A 17009-nucleotide genomic window follows, 5' to 3' on the forward strand; every position below is an offset into this window, starting at 1 on the left:
AAGCCTCCATGAAACCCTCCACGAAATCCAGTACGAAACCTTCCGCAAAACGCTCCACGAAATGCACCACGAAACCCACCACGAAATCCACTACAAAAGCCTCCATGAAACCCGCCACGAAATCCACCACGAAATTCTCCGCGAAATCCACTACGAAATCAATCACGACATCTACCACGAAATCATACACGAAACCCACCATGAAATTCATCGCGAAACCCACCGCGAAATAAACCACGAAATCTACCACGAAATCCACGACGAAGCCTACCACGAAATTTACCACGAAATCCACCAGGAAACCTTCTCGAATTATTCCAACAAATTATCACCCCATGGGCGATTTTTCTTAAAGAATGGTGATTCAAACGGTTTTCATTACTTACTTCACTCGATGGAACATCACATCCGTGTCACTTGAAGAATTATTACACCCACTGTCCACACGCCTATTAAATGACGGCAATGTCAAACCTTGACTAATACGTATTACTTGTTCACCCACTAAAACGGTTCGCCATTGGTAACAAAACGATAGCGATAAAGTAAAGAGCTCGTAATAATTCGTCGTATCCTCATCAATGTCAATCTACAACTGAAATCGATCGAGCGAATTTTTCTTGCCTTTAAAATCCTCTCCCAGTATTGTTCTCCTGTTTTTAAAAAGCACGAGAATTTGGAGAAACCTACGGACTCGAAACAAAACACGGGCGCGAATGGAAGTAAAAAACTCGTTGCACTCCGGGAGTGCAGGCAGAAGTGAAAACTTGAACTTATGGCGCGTTGGGCACTTTTTTGGGTGAGCATTTTTAGGTGCGCTCGCGGCATGAGAAATTGTACATAAAAAATCAAGTTTATCAAAGCAATGTGGGCACTTTTTGAATGGACATGAAGTATAATAATATAGAAACTATATTCGTAGGAAGTGGTTTTATTTAAATGAGTAGATATTAGTAAATAGTAAATACAAAATTTATCAATTCTCATCCATAATTTCAACAACTCTTTCATCATCATTACCAGCATTTTCATCAAATTCTAAAACTGAAACAATAGATCTATGGCATCTAAAGTGTGAAATGAACAATTTTGATTCAAATCTATTTATATTTCTTGTGAATACTGCATCACTAGTAGTTTTGTATTTTTTTGTGCTAAAATTGCGATCATTGGACATCGTTAAATCAAATTCTTCATATAAAACCGCATCCATTTTCAAGACAAATCTATAATCAAAAATAAAAATGTAGATTTTTTTAAAGGTATAATCGTAGCATATATATTTTTTCCCACCATCCGAATTCCCGATAGTAATTCCCCAAAATTTCGAGATTTTCTGCAATTCTGTAGAAATTTATCAACTTCAAACTTTAAATGTAGCGCCTATTTAAACGCTAGCGCCAAACTTGTATTCTTTTAATGTAACTGTTGCTAAAACAGGAAGTTGTTTCCCTAGCGGAAGAAAGAAACAGCTCATATATACCTATGCGTATACTAATAGCAGTGATGCCAGACGGGGGCAAAAATCCCACGCGTGAGGGTTTCATGCGCTACTCCCTCGCGCAACTACTGCTGCGGAGTGGGGCAGTGGGAGACGTGTGGTTCCCGCCTCTGGCATCACTGTAAAATCTCATCTGTCGCGAGTTCATGAGAAAATGCTCACCCACAAAAGTGCCCAACGCGCCATAAGAAGTTTTCACTTCAAAAAATAGAAATTTCCTTGCAGAGAGGAAATTGAGAGCAATTTATCGGCCAGAAAAAATTTTTAACGGACATATTGCCCCAAGGCACCTTCTGCGAGTGTAAATAATAGAAAAAAAAACTAGCTTTCCTTCGCTCTTTGCAAAAGGAAAGGGCAAAAACAAAATGAAACCAAAAAAATTAAAATTGGAGGTCCAGAATCCACGCTACTCTTGAGCGTACGTTCCCAATAAAGAGAAAACTGTCGGACAAAATAAAAAAAAACGAAAGAACTATCCTAGCGGAATGTGTTTTCCGTGGTTCCGTAACGGGTGTCTCGTCTGGTCGGAGTTAGGGCCGTCGCAGGTTAGCGCGGAGGATAGCGGGATCCACAGGCTTTGGATGCCTTCGGCGGGTCTTCCTGGTGATCTCTCGCCAGTGCTAACCTGCCCATTAATAGCTCGGTGATGGCGGCTACCGTCTCCACTGGGAGGGCGATGCCACTGTAGGTGGAAGGGGTGGTGCTGGCTCGAGGAGGGTTCGCTGAAAGTCCCTCCTAGCCTCGCTAGATGAACCTCCGTAGTAGGGGTGGATTTGAGGACAGTCCCTGGGAGGATTCCAGTACTGTCCCTGGACTGCGTGCGTTGTCCTCCTGATTGGGGAATCTGGTGGGTACCTGTCCACTACCGGAGTTTGGTCCCAATAAGGGGCATATCGTGTAGCCCCTAGGTTATCCGAATGCTACGAATCCAGGTGGACCCTTCTGGGGGATGGGCATCGGTCCAGGTGACGTTGGACCGAGCGATCAACATCTCTGGTCGTGGCCATGGGACGTCGAGTCGAAGGTGGAGACTCCCTGGAGGTCGTCGCTGGGTACGGGGCGTTCCGCGACTCTGAGGATCCTGGTGTTTTCTGAAGGGACCGACTGGCCGTTGCTCTAGTGAGCTCGGTCTGGTGAGTCGGACATGGTCGATCTTTTGTGACTCGGAATGGACACTTCCCACAGAACCATTCCCCTGTGGGATTGGGGCACTCAGCTGGTCGATGGCCATGTCGACGACAGTCGAAGCACCAAATCCTCTTTCTCTTAGGGCCGTTTGTATGACCTCCTTGGCTCTGGCCTGTCGTCGAAGTGGCTGGGGATGGCTTCCTGACCGACCTAGAGGCGGAGTGGCGATCGCGGGCGGTCTCGGGGTGAGATGCCCGGGAGGCGGTCGGATTCCGATCCGTACTTACCATCCCTGGAATCTTGGGTGCAAGTAACCCGGAGGTGGAGGTGCTAGGACCATCATCTTCTCTCGCTGGAGCCCCTAGTGGAGGCAAAGCCTGGAGTTGTGTGTCCCCAGGTCCATAATGTGGTGGCCTCGGAGGAGTAGCCTCTCCCAAATCTGGTTGGGCGTCACGAGGAGTGTCCGGCTCTATCCTCATGCTCACCCCTGACAGGGAGGTTTGTTCGTCATCCTGCCAGTCTACCTGGAGGAAACAGAGGACAAGTGTGAGCAGGAGGAGGAGGAGCCGAACGCTCTCAAAACCAACCCAGGGTATTCGCTGAACGAAGGAATAGACCACAGCTCTACGCACGACACAACACTCACCAGCCCAGGCGACAGGGAAATACCTACCGGGGAGGCTGGCAGATTTTTGAGGGAACGGCCGGTGCAGGAGCCCATGGAAGGTCTGTCTTGGAGGCAGGGGGCCCACGACAGGATGGGCAAGGTCGTGTGGCAGTACGAGCAAAAAGTAAGGAAGAGCAGAGAGAGGAACATCATTGTCAGAGGACTAGGGACTACTGAGGGCTCGGAGGGGCTGGGTTTTGCGGCCCTTGTGAAATCCGCCTGTAAAACAGAGATCGCACTGAAATCGGAGAGAATTCTGGCCTCAGGTGAACTTCTTCTAGAGTTCAAGAGTCGCGAGAGGAAAAAGACCTTCATCATGACGCGGAAGGTTCATGAGAACCTGGAGAAGGTGGGTGTATCGATCAGGGACGATCTCACTCTGAGGCAGGAGGAGGTGAACGGGTACCTGGAGAAATTGGTCGTACGGGCCAGGGACATGGGGAAGAGAGCCTTCGTCAACCACTTCGACCAGACGCTGTCGGTGAATGGTACCGAGCTGCAATGGAGGGAGGATACTGGTGAACTCGGCAGGGATAGAGCGCCGAGAAGGAGGACAGAAGGTTCAGTATCGGGAGCGGGTAGTAACAATAGTGAGGACAGACTGGATGAAACAGACCCAAGTAATGTTAGCAATAATGAGGGAAGGGGCGGGAAACTAGATAGGGGGGAAGGGTGTAGCGGAGTTTAGTTTATGCACTACATAAATAATAAACAGTCGATTATAAAAATATAATTCGTAGTTTATTAATTTAGTATAATATATATATAATGTGTCGCGTGCCGAATGCAATACATTACTGTCCTCTTGGACATTGGAATTTGATGTCTTAGGCAACTGATTTGCCGGGAGTCGTGGGGATAATCCGGTGAGGAATTCGCCCATCGGGAGACAATAACACCAGGAGTGAGACAGCGGATATCATCTCATTCCGATGGTGTTAGAAGGTAGCTAGCGCTACAAGGGGACAGCAGGGGACTCATCCGGGCTACTTGTTGGAATGTGCAGGGGCTAAAAGGGGGGAAAATGAGAAGGATTTGGAAAGATATTGCCAAATATGATGTGATAATACTGTTGGAAACGCATGTAGTGCAAGAAAAACAAGAAGGGCTGATGAAAAATCTCGAAAGTGTTCCAAATAATTTTAAGTGAGTACATCAGGAAGCTGTCAAAAGACATAAAAAGGGGAGGGGAATGGGAGGGATTCTAGTGGGTACCAGAAGGAGCTTAGGGGAGGAAATAATAGTCAATAAGTGGCTCAATGGAGCAGTGATATCAAGGTTAAAGCTTGGGGGGGGGGGTAGAAAGTGTCGAATTATTACTTGATATAATAATGTTGGTATTGGTAAAATTCTAGAAGAAATTAGGAGTAAGATTGAGGAGGGAAGGGAAAAATCGGAAGCAATTGTGATAATGGGGGACTTTAATGTTAAAATTGGAGAGCTGGAAGCGGGAGATGGGGAAGACATGGTTGTAAGAAGATCCAGGGACACTAAGGTGAACCGAGATGGAAGTAAGCTGGTAGAGTTCTGCGATGAAGAGGGGCTCGTGGTGACCAATGGAGCCATTAAGGGGCACTGGGAGCGAGCAATTACATTCGTGGGGAATCAATATGAGTCGGTGGAATCGGTACTTGACTTAGTGTTACATGAAGGGGACCCAAATGTGCTGGATGAGGTCAACATATGGCCCGCAACTGACTCTGACCATCTCGGGGTGACAGTGACTTTACTTGGACCAGGGGTTCCAAAGGCCGGAATAGATGGCGACGCAGGGGGCGAGCTTCAAGGGGCAGAGGGGCCCGCGGCGGGAGGAATCAAGCTAGTCTGGACTCCGGGAGAAAAAGAGGCTTATCAACGGTTCTTGACGGGAAAGAAGTATTAGCGGGGGTGGGGGGAATGCAGACTCACGTTGGGACCGCTTGAAGGCAGTCGTCCTGGAGGCAGCGGGGGAAACTGGTATGACTAGGAGCTTAAAACGAAGGAAAAAGAGAGATGAATTCGCTTGGTTGGGGGAGGAATATAAGTTGCAGAGGGCCAGGGTTAATAAAGCGCTCAGGAAATATTTAAGGAGGTACGGAGAAGCGGAAAGAACTTGCTTCAGGGAGGAAAGAGGAAAGCTGAAAAAGATGGCTAAGGCTAGGCTGAAAGAAATAGCGGAAGAGAAGAAAAACCGGGTTAAAGCGAGTAAAAATTTGGGAGAGCTATGGGAAGCTTTGGGTGCATGTAGGGCAAGAGCGGGGCGAAAGGGGGAGAATATTACGAAGGAAAAATGGGCGGGTCAGATCTCCATGGTGCAGGGGGGCTCGGGCGGGGGTAGAGATGAGGACAGGGAGTGAGAAAAGTGGGAAGAATGGGTCGAGATAGAAGATCTGGATAAGGATATAAGTGAATTCGAATTTAGCGGGACCTTAAATGCGCTCAAGAATAAAAAAGCAGCGGAGGAAGACGGGATCACGGAGGAATACCTGAAGCATCTACCGGAGAACTGGAGGAAGGAACTTTGGGAGGTGATTCAGGAATGCTGGAAATCTAGCAGGCTTAGGGAGGGGTGGACCGTCGCCAGAATTTTCCCTATTTATAAGGGGGAGGGGATGAAAATGACGCGGGCAACTACAGGGGGGGTTTCATTGCTGGATTTAGGGTATAAACTGTTTGCCAGCATTATGGCAAACAGGCTCAGCGCGTATCTTGAGAGGGAGGGGAAACTGAACGAGAGTCAGGGGGGCTTTAGGGAAAAAAGAGGAACCAGGGAACAAATATTTATTCTGAATACGATGATAGGGAATTGGATAAAGCATAAGGGGGGGAAGTTATATACCGCCTTCATTGGCTTGAAGGCGGCTTTTGACACGGTGGACCGGGCTCTTCTGCTGGAAAAATTATGGAGGGGGGGGATACGGGCTAGATTTTATGATATGGTTAAGACGATTTACAGAACCTCGGAAAACGAAGTAATCACGGGTGCAGGGCTAACTCAGAGGTTCCCCACGGAAAGCGGGGTTAGTCAGGGCTGTCCTTTGAGCCCAATATTGTTCAACTTATTTATAGATGATATTGATGCCGAATGGGTAAAGAGGGGTTTGGGGGCACGGTGGTAGGGAAGGAGAAAATGTTCTGCTTACAATACTCCGATGACATAGTGGTAGTCGCGGAGGATGCGGGAGAATTCTGGAACATGTTCCCAAGTTCCCAAAATGATCCCCGTCTTGACACGAATAAGCTCTCTAGAATATTACAGTTTCATTCGCGATTTCGAGGTGCGTATTAGACTTCGACATGAAAGATTGGCAGTTATCACAATGGAATTTTTTCATACACGACTGTGCAATAGAACCAACGTGCAATGTGCAACGTGCAACGTGACGAATGGAGGACTCTTTGAGGGAAGCGCGATCACCCGCAGTTTGGACATCGTCGATAGTTAGTTCGACCGGCTCGAATTCTGAATCTCCGTCGTTATTGCCTGCATAAAGAGTAGCCTTGTCGCCTACTTGTATATTGGGCAATGGCCCATATCGCTGGCCAATAAACAAGTGATTCTATCATTTTGGCAATTTGCCCCTCTTGGAGGTGAAATTCCAGACTTTAAGGACGTAGATCGCTGCGCACATAATCGAATCTGTCTCACTGATGGATTGACATTATTACCCCATTGAGATCGCCAAAAACCGAATTGATTTTCTAGAGGATCTTGATTGAGATTTCCAATCAGAAGGGATGGGACCCCCTCTGCTTGAAGATCTTCCCATAAAGCTAGAATACTTTTGATCGTTAATTGAAAATTGTTGAAGGTAGGTGGATTTTTCCCACCTTTAACATTCAAATTCGCGAGCCGCAGTAAAGCCTTGTTCAATGTGTCCTCTACACGCGTATCGTTAATCGATAAACCTCACTGAAACGGATTCGTATACGAATTTGCGCCTGCATTGAGGCAATCAAAGAGTCTGTTGACTTTTTCCAGAAAGTCGGCGGTTGCAATACACGATTTGTGCTTTAAATCACCTCTCACGTGGACCGTACGTACAGCTTGCGCAACCGAATGAGTAAAATCTTGAGCCGCCATCGAAACATTCATTTTTGAAAAACGCGTAATCTTGACGTGTCTATCGGTCAGTTTAGGAGCTACCTGGACAACACTCGATTTTTCGACTTCACGAAGCTCTCTGATTGCCCCCCAAGAAATAGTTTGCGTTACAAACTCACTCTTTCCGTCAAAAACCATACTTTCCCCGTTAGAAGCCATTCCTTCGTGGTCCGAAAGCATCGCTTCCTTCTCGGAAAGGCTCGTTTCTTCCATCGAAGGATGAGTTTGAATTTCTCGGAGCAAATAATCGTACGCGAAGAGATTATTGCGCAATCCTTTGAGATGATGAGGTGGATCGAAGCCAAAATAGATTTTGTGACCTTCAAACTAGTAGTATTGTGCATCCCCCTGGAAAGAATCGTCAGAATTTTTGGTATCTTGCGTCAAATCATCTGCCGAGCTAGCAAGTACACTGGCCTTATTTTTTCGGGGGAGTTTTGTCACCAAAGCGTTAATGGCCGAAATATTGGCCTGCGCTTGATCACATACAATAAACTTAACTTGCAGCCCACAATCATGGATCCGATGTACCGTCTCATCTATCATGTACTTTAATACCTTACTTCAAATCGAGCCCTTCACAATAAAATACGCAATGAGTTGTTTCCAAGATGATCGTAACCCCCGAATCATGAAAACTACCGCGTCATTTCCGATTTTCTTCCATCTACCACACTCGCCTAAATCTTCAAAACCCGTCACGCAATCCAAACGTCAGTTATACTCTAGTAATTCGCGAAGTGACATTTCATCGAACATGAGTGTACAATTTTTCTCATAGTCTATCATTTGCTCCACTTTCTCCCTCAATTTAGCGAAAACTACACGGTTGAAGCCAGGAGAAATAACCGTTTCATTCCTCCATTGCCGTACTAAAGTCTCGCAAGGTAACTCAATTCTTCGTTTTTGCCGTAAATACCGGTAAACTGGAGGTCCTCTGGAATGAATTTGTAACGCGAAATCTTGTTCTTCCTTATTCTACGACCGTTTTCGCGTTTGACGCTGTTGCATTTTTACAATGGAAAGACTTCCACCGTTTAAATGCTGCGCTGCACCGGAAATTACCTCTTCTACTGATAATTTGTTCGGTGTTAGTCTAGCCTCCCTCAAACGTGAAATTTTCCAACTCAAACCTTCAATTTTCGCGCGTTGCTCCATCATTTTTAGCCGTTGTTCGTCAATAAGTACGCGTTGTACACCTAGTTGTACCGACATTGCATTTAATTTACGTTTCGAAATTGCTTCAACCGTGTAGCTCGCAACTTCAGGATGAGTATTGTGCGCCTCTCGTCTGAAACCAGAATTTTCATCCTGATTACGCTCTCTGAGAGGAACGTTGGATAGAGCTGGCATTGTGTTTTTTACTCTGTTAATTACCGCAATAGGTGTTGCGCCGTTTTTTAGTCGTCTCTTGCCAGCCACCCCTACAGCGATGTAGTCTGAGTCCTGGAAATGATCCGAACAAATACGACTGTCACGTAATTGGGACAGAGATAAACCGCCAAGTTGCTCATTTCCCATCCGGCCGATCCACGCGTCAATAATATCCTATAAGAATCTGAAACCCTCCACGAAATCCACCACGAAACCGACGACGAAATCCACTACAAAAGCCTCCGTGAAACCCGCCACGAAATCTACCACGAAATCCACCAGGAAACCCTCCCGACTTATTCCAACAAATTATCAGTCCATGGATGATTTTTCTTAAAGAATGGGGATTGAAATTGTTTTAATTACTCACTTCACCCGATGGAACATCACATCCGTGTCACTTGAAAAATTATTACACTCACTGTACACAAACCTATTAAATGACGACATTGTCAAACCTTCACTAATACTTATTAATTTTTCACCCACTAAAACGGTTCACCATTGGTAACAAAACGATAATGATAAAGTAATGAGCTCGTAATAATTCGTCTTATCCTCAACAATGTCAATCTCCAACTGAAATTAATCGAGCGAATTCGTCGTGCCTTTAAAATCCTCTCCCAGTATTGTTTTCATGTTTTTAAATGGCACGAGAATTCGCAGAAACCGACGGACTCGAAATAAAACACGGGCGCGAATGGAAGTAAAAAAAAAATAGAAATCTCCATGCAGAGAGGAAATTGAGAGCAATTTATCGGGCAAAAAAACATTTGTAACAGACATATGGGGATGTCTGTTAGAAACACCCAAAGACGGGAGCAATACCAACAAATTCGGAGACGACAAAGAGTGGAAAGCGTGAGTGAGAGTAGAGAGAGAATATTTTCTTAATCGCGTAATTTTTCACCAGGGTGTGGCTAAACCCAATTCGCGTAATTTTCCACCCCGGGGTGGCTAAACCCGACAAATAGGCATTAGAATACCTTTCCCTCCACCCTCAGGTGGTTAATTAAGGAGTTTGCTCGCCTTTTACTGACCCAAGTATGAGTTTTGTGGGCCCACCAAAATTATCGCGAAGAAGGGCCAAAATAGGAGTCATCCGGTAGTTTTTGGGGATTCACCCTTAGTCAATCTTACGGGCATTCGAATAAGCCCAGCTGAAATGCCGGCGCTCCAATAAGCGGATTTTAGGGGGATTAATTGGGTACGTTTTTGGTTTTTTGGTGGAAGGTCGATCGAAGTAAGTACAGCCCCTGTCTCCGACGAACTGCCAGGCTCTTGGAATTTATATAATTAGTTTTCGTTTTTTTTGGTATATTTATTATTTATTCAACCCCCCTAGTTGCCGGAGAATCAACCCGCAGGAAGCGCCAAAACCCTAAAATTATCAGGGAGCAATCATCTATTAAGAACCCGGTCGGGAAATGGGAGAGTCAAGACCGAGGTAGAACAATTAGACTAGAGAGGGTGACACTACCCGGTGCCCTTCGGAAAATTTCGGGAGACCACATCGACCACATCGACGTGATCGATCAGTCGCGATCCGTGAATCGAAGGGATAAGTCGTTACTCAGTAAAATATAGTTTTTGTCAAGTGAAAATGACAGGAAAAGGCAGGCGTAGACGCCTAGATTTACCGGTGAGTTAATTGTTTGATTTATTCGCTCTGGGTGAACAAAGCGCCTTTTCTCCATTTCCGGGTGGCCGTGATTAAAGATAGTGATGATCTTCCCAATTTTGTGATAGTTTCCCCGTTAATGAACAACGGGTGTCGTCCAGGTCTTACCTGGCCAAAAATCCCTTCACCGGGCCTTTTGACTTGTTTCATTGGTATTTCTCTTTTTTTGTGTATACCCGGACGGTAATAAATAAACAAAAGAAAGGGTAGAATAGTCGTTACTGTGCTGCGTAGTAGTCTGAAGGGAAGAGCGGGGTGGGGATTGCATCATCCACCCGTTCGATATCCCGATCGAAATTCCGCCGGAATTTCTAATAGTTCTAGGTCGACTAATAATGACCTGAAATCTCTCACATTTTGTGAGATTATTCGGGGGATTATTCCCCCAAAAGGGACTCTTGGATTTCGGAAATCCACTCCGCCGTTGCCGAGATATGTTTAATTATCGGTTTGCCGGTTAATTCCACCTTGGTATTATACATTGGGTGGGCCCATTGTCTCACACAGGAAGTGCGTTCGCGGTTCCGGCAGGATGACGGTGATCCTGTGACGGTTTCAAATGATTAGAACGTGCTGAACTCTCTCATCATGCTCTCGTATAATTTTGCACCCGTGTTCCCAAATTTTAAATTAACGCCACAAAATGTCCTTGTCATTTTATAACTGTCTTATATGTATATAAATTTTTAAGAGAAACGGAATTTCTGGTTTTCCTAAACGCAACCAGATAATTTCTCATAACCGCGATTAATTTCCCATAATTCCCAGAAAAGTAGAGGATTTCCCTTATGCTTCTGAAGGAGTGAGAGAGAAAGAAACGAAAAAGCCACCACGCTTGGGGGACGCTATATTAAAAACCCGCGAACGGGAAAATCGCGAACTCTCGAGAACCGCAGAGTCGGTTTTTACAAATCAATCTCCCTCGGACGCGGAAAGCCTTTCTCTGTATTTCCTCAAAATTTCTCAATGTTCGGATCGGCACAACCCAAATCACAGCCACCGTAAATCCAATGGAATCGCGCACCGTAATCACACTATGCGTTGTTCGAGAACGTCACACAATGGGGAAGTTAAAATGAGAGGTTAGCTGACCGATATTTAATAAGGAGAAAACCACTCAACGTGGAGAATAAATCCCAACACTTTAATTACTAATTAAATGTGAAAACTCACGGTAGTCCGCCGATGGTTCCGCTTTTCTTTATGTTCCATTTTCCACTATAAGCCGACGGGGATTGTGCTTAGGCTTACATACTATTGCACTCTTTATGAGACGACCGATCCCATTGACCCATAGATCGCTACTGATTGACTCCCTGATCGATGTGCTATGATCGGGAGAGGGCTCGACAGGACACGCCCATTTTTCCAAGGGCCTCGCGAATGTGTCCGAATTTCAAAATCGGGTCGTTGTGTTCCTCGCATTCCTGTGGGGTTAAGAAAAGCGATATTTTCTCGGAATCGCTTATACCAATGTCCAATTTCGAACGGATGAACGTTCTTGATAATTACCTGGGGTTTTTGGCGCTTCTCGCGGGTTGATTCGCGGGGGATTTATAAGGTTATAAAAACGCGATGCTCAAAATCCTACTTATGTCCCTAATTTCAAAAACCGCCTGGCAATTCACTGGAGGCTAGGTCTGCTCTTGCTCCGCGTGCTCTTCCACCCCAAAAAAAAGTAAACGAAGACAATTAACCGTATTGAATCTCTCTATTTTGAGCGCCAGTATCTCTACCGGATTTTCCCATTCCCCGCGAAATTAACAGGAAGGGGGATTCCCATGGAAGTCATCGGATGGCTCGAAATTCGGCCCTTCTACGCGATAACCCCATAGGCCTTCAAAAACGCGTAAGTCAATTTTTAGCTAGACGGAAAGAAAAAATAAACAAAAAAGGAAACGCCAAAATCTCGCCACACAGCGGTGTGGGAAAGTCGAAACGAAAACACGATGTTAGCCACCCCGGGGTGGAACCGAAACTTTATTAGGCTCCCTCTCTCTCTCTTCCTACTCGCAAATGCACGGATGTTTGGGACGTTGCAGGGTGTTGTTGTCTTGGCGGGGCGTCGTCAGAACAGACATCCCCAAATGTTCATTACAGAATATAAGGAAGAACGAAGGATGGTGGAAAGAAATGAATGTGGTGGCGTTCCAGGCGACACATCAGGAGGTGAAGGAAATGAAGAAAATGATAGGGAAGCTGAACCATGAATTCGAGTCGTTGGGAAAAGAAGCGATAAGGAAACAAGAACGAGGAAAGGCGAGTGGAGAACATCTGATGGGGGTGAGGAAATCGTTGGAGGCAGAATGGGCAGTGCAAGAGTGGGAATACTAAGACTGAAAATGAGAGAGGGCAAGACTGATATGAGGTAGGTGATAGTGAGCACCTACAATAATAGAAAAAATATAAACAGAGTGTTGGGAAAGCTGGGGGAATTACTAGAGGAACTAGAAGAGGAACACGGAAGGGTAATTATCATGGGAGACTTCAACGCGAGGATTGGAGAGATGCAGGGGGTAGCAGAAGGAGGGTTGGAGGAGGTAAGTGAGTTCAAAGAAAGGAGATCGCAGGACAAAACGATAAGGAATGAGGGGGAAAGGCTGATAAGTCGGTGTGAGGAAAAGGCGCTACTCATACAGAATGGGAGAATCAAGGGAGACACAGAGGGAGCAATCACGTTCATAAGGGACGGCGCGGGGCTGGGAAGTGTGCTGGATTATATAATGATAAGATTGGAAGGGGAGGGGAGTCCAGAATGGTTCAAGGAAATGGTGATAGGAGAACAAGAGGGCTCGGATCACCTACCGCTAAAGTACAAAGTGGAGTGGGGCGGAAAGAACATAGTGAAGGGTGAGGGACGGAGGGCAGAAGAAAGACAAAAATGGAAAGAGGCAAAGAGAGAAGACTTCATAAAGAAATGGCAAGAAGAATAGAAGGAATGTGAGGAGAGGGCGGAGTCAGGCGTGAACGACGGATGGGAGAGGTTAGTAGAGAGTATACTAAAAGCGGCAGTAAAGGCTGGAATGACAACGGGAGGAACCGGAAGAGAAAGGGCGCCATGGGATAATGGGGAATGGGAATGGGGAATAATACACGAAGGAGAGAAGGAGTATGTACAAAAAACTACGAAGGTTCAGAAAAAAAAGAAACTGGAAGAATAAGTGGGAGTACAACCAGGCGAAGAAGAACCTAAGGGCGATAAGGGGAAGACTGTACAGGGAGTGCATTGAGGGAACGCAGAAGGAGGTGGTGGCAAGTAAGGCGATGGCGGAATGGTGGAAGGCGATGAACTGCTTCAGGCAATTGGCTAGAAAGACAGCAAACAATAATACGGAGAAGGACTGGCTGCGACACTTCAAGGAATTCCTGGAAGCAGAAGAGGGGAACGAAGACGAGGCAGAGACAGAACGGGTAGAAGAGGAGAGGGAAGGTGATGAGGAGGACGAGCTGGACAAAGATATATCAGATAGGAATATAAGGGGAAAGAAATAGGCTGAACAGAGGAAAAGCGGCGGAGTTCTGGAAGAACCTACCACAGGGCGGGAAAAAAGAAATAGTAAGGACGATTAAGGAGCTTTGGAGAAGTGAGGAAATGATAGACAGATGGAGGGTGGCGCCAATGTGCCCAACCCACAAAAGAGGAAAGGTGGACAGAGCGGCAAATTATCGGGAAATGTCGTTGTTGGACATAGGATATAAAATATTGATGGAAGTAATGGCCAGAAGACTGGAAAGGTGGCTGGAGAGAATGGGGAACAGACTGAAGAAGAAAAAAGGGAAACTGTATGTGGCATTCGTGGACTTCAAGGCGGCATTTGATAAAGTGGATCGAGAAAAGTTGTGGGAAAAAATGATGAGCATGGGAATAGAGGGAAATATTCTGAGAATCACAAGGAGGATCTACGAGGAGACATGGAACAGGGTGATAACGGGGAAAGGATTGACGGAGGGGTTTAAAACAGGCAAGGGAGTAAAGCAAGGAAGCCCGCTGAGCTCGATATTACTCAACATATTCATAGAGGACCTAATCGGGTCACTGGAAAGAAAAGGGGCGGGAGGTACGACAATTGGGAGGGGGAAGGGGGAGAAGGTATGTACGCTGTTATATGCAGACACGACGCAGCAATAGTAGCCAAGGAGGGAGAAGAACTGACAAACATGATGAGAACAATGGAGCGGTCGACGGAAAAAAAAAGATGGAAGTAAGTGTGGAGAAAACAAAAATAATTCAGTATTCAGAAAAGGGGGGAAAAGGGAAAAAGAGAGGCAGAGCTTTCAAGGAAGGGAGGTGGAAGTGGTGAAAGAGGTCAAGTACCTGGCGTTCTGTTTCACAACTGCGAACAAGTACAGGGAAAACACGAAGCAGCTAGCGCTAAAAGCACAGAGGCTAGTCGACAAGGCGTGGAGCGAGATTGAAGAACCTAACGAGAAGGCTATATTTTATGGGAGCAACAGTGAAGGCGGCTGCATTGTACGGAGTGGTGATCTGGGGATGGTGAAGACAGGAGGAGACAGGGTGCAGAAGAGGTACATTAAATCGAGTATGGGGCTGGCAAGGAATTCACCGGATTACATTTGGAGAATGGAAACGGGAGCAGGAGACATAGAAACGGAGGCATTCAGGACAGCAGCAAAGTTCATGGTCAGGATCGCAAGAATGGAAGAGGAACGATGGGCTAAGAAATGTCTAAGAGAATAGTAAGAGATAAGCTAAAGTAGTTGGGCGACGGTGAGATACTGGAAAGACGGTAGAAAAAGGAGTTAGACGGAATAGAGGAGAAGATAGAGGGGAAAGTAGAGATAATGGAGGGCCAGCAGAAACAAAAGGACTGGGCAAGGATAGAAGTATCAAAGTACTGCGAATACCATAAAAAAAGCAAAAAGGACACGGAAATGGGAAAGTACTGGGTGGACAAGAAACTGAAGGAAGAGCAGTAGATAGGGTGGGCTACATGGAGATGTGGGAACGCGCTGATTGGAGAAAGAAGAGGGATGGTAGAGGATAGCTGCAAGGGCATGTAAAAGGGAAAAAGAGGAGATGGAGCATGATTTCGGATGTGAGGGGTTAATGAAGAGGTCGGGCAGGAGGACGAGAGGTGGTGGAAAGGATGGTACAAACGAAGTAGTAGGAGATACTGCAAGGAGAGGATGGTGCAGATACTGGGCGCGCCTCCGGAGAAGAGAATGAGTGAGAGGCTGAGGAGGGTAGAGGAAGCGCTGAGGAAGGCAGCAGAAGAGAGAAGATGCAGGTGAAGAGGAAGGAGAAACGAGGACGAAAGAGAGGAGGTTAAACGGAAGAGTAGGGGCCGAGGGGAGAAGAAAGTATTAGAGTGTTTGGGTTACGGGTCGTGTTTATATAAATATTGTCATTTGTTTTCTATAGGTTTTATAGTTTACTTGTAGAGGATAAGAGATTTTAAGAGAGGCAGGGTGTAGCGCTAGCTACATTCCAACATCTGCGGAATGAGACGAGACGTTACCTTCTGTCTCACTCCTGCGGTGTTATTGTTTCCCGATGGGCAAATTCCTCAACGGATTATCCCTACCACTCTCGGTAAATTACCTACCGAAAACCTCGAAATCGAGTGCTCGAAGGACCAGTAATATATTACAATCGGCACGCCTCACACTATACATAGTTAATAGTATTTAATAAACGACGGATTACTTTTGATAAACGAACGTTTCAAATTATATGTAGTGCAGGAACCTAGGTCCGCTACACCCCCCCCCTCAAAGTCAAAAAGTCAATCATTATTGCAGGAGTTTACTTAAGGGTATAATTAACATGATCATGGTCTATAAGACTATAATTGACTTAATTCAAACCTAATCAAAATTGTCAGAGAACTCCTTGATTTCAGAAATAAAGAATTGAACCAATAAATACTTCCCTCGAGGGCGACTATAATTCTGGACGGAATTTTTCTTTACAAACAATCTGTGGTTGTATTTAGTTTTTTCTACTATTTTCTACCCTAAATCATGTATAGCTTATCATTTTGAAATATCCATAAATCTTATAAAAATAAAAAATAATAAACCCTCATGAGTCAGAACATACTTTACTTCCGTGTAACACATGATAAAAAGTTAAAATAAGTGAACAATCAATCCAACTTGAAGAAAACTTTATTTTCATTATAATTGTAACATTCTGCATATGATTTTCCAATTTTGTAGCTCTAATCAAATCGTCTTGATTTACAGATTTCAGATGAATACTTTAGCTTAGCTGGCTCGCCAAGTAGACCTTTCAAAAAATTTTCCAATCATTTTATGTTACTTCATTTTAGTAAGTTTTATTTCTTGACCAGTGGCAGTAGTTCGGGCCTAGTTTGCTTTTACAAAGAGTCTTTTCTGTCTTTCGGGGGAGTTTCACACATTTTTGTAATCATATTTCTCCGATACAACTTCCTCCGAATATTTTTGCATAATTTTCTTTTTTTAGTCCAATTTATTTATTATTTTCGTATATTGTTTATAACAAACGTTTTATTCAAGTTGCTGAATGGCCTTTACGTGAATTCAATAGAGAAACAGATCCAGTTGGCTAAATGATAGACCAATAAGT

General features: G+C 45.2%; 2 protein-coding genes across 2 annotated transcripts; both read left to right on the top strand.

The window, feature by feature from the left end:
* Positions 1 to 4488: 4488 nt before the first annotated feature.
* Positions 4489 to 6394, top strand: LOC135171220 (uncharacterized). The gene is made up of 4 exons (XM_064137607.1): positions 4489 to 4594; positions 4652 to 5118; positions 5222 to 5628; positions 5698 to 6394. Exons 1-4 carry the CDS (start codon positions 4489 to 4491, stop codon positions 6392 to 6394), a joined length of 1677 nt encoding a protein of 558 aa, XP_063993677.1.
* Positions 6395 to 14027: 7633 nt separating this feature from the next.
* LOC135171221 (uncharacterized) lies at positions 14028 to 15134 on the top strand. The gene is made up of 3 exons (XM_064137609.1): positions 14028 to 14410; positions 14455 to 14637; positions 14690 to 15134. The coding sequence occupies exons 1-3, from the start codon at positions 14028 to 14030 to the stop codon at positions 15132 to 15134; spliced, it is 1011 nt and encodes a 336-aa protein (XP_063993679.1).
* The last annotated feature ends 1875 nt before the right edge of the window (positions 15135 to 17009 follow it).

The sequence above is a fragment of the Diachasmimorpha longicaudata genome, chromosome 19 (assembly GCF_034640455.1).
Source record: "Diachasmimorpha longicaudata isolate KC_UGA_2023 chromosome 19, iyDiaLong2, whole genome shotgun sequence".
NCBI classification, from domain to species: domain Eukaryota; kingdom Metazoa; phylum Arthropoda; class Insecta; order Hymenoptera; family Braconidae; genus Diachasmimorpha; species Diachasmimorpha longicaudata.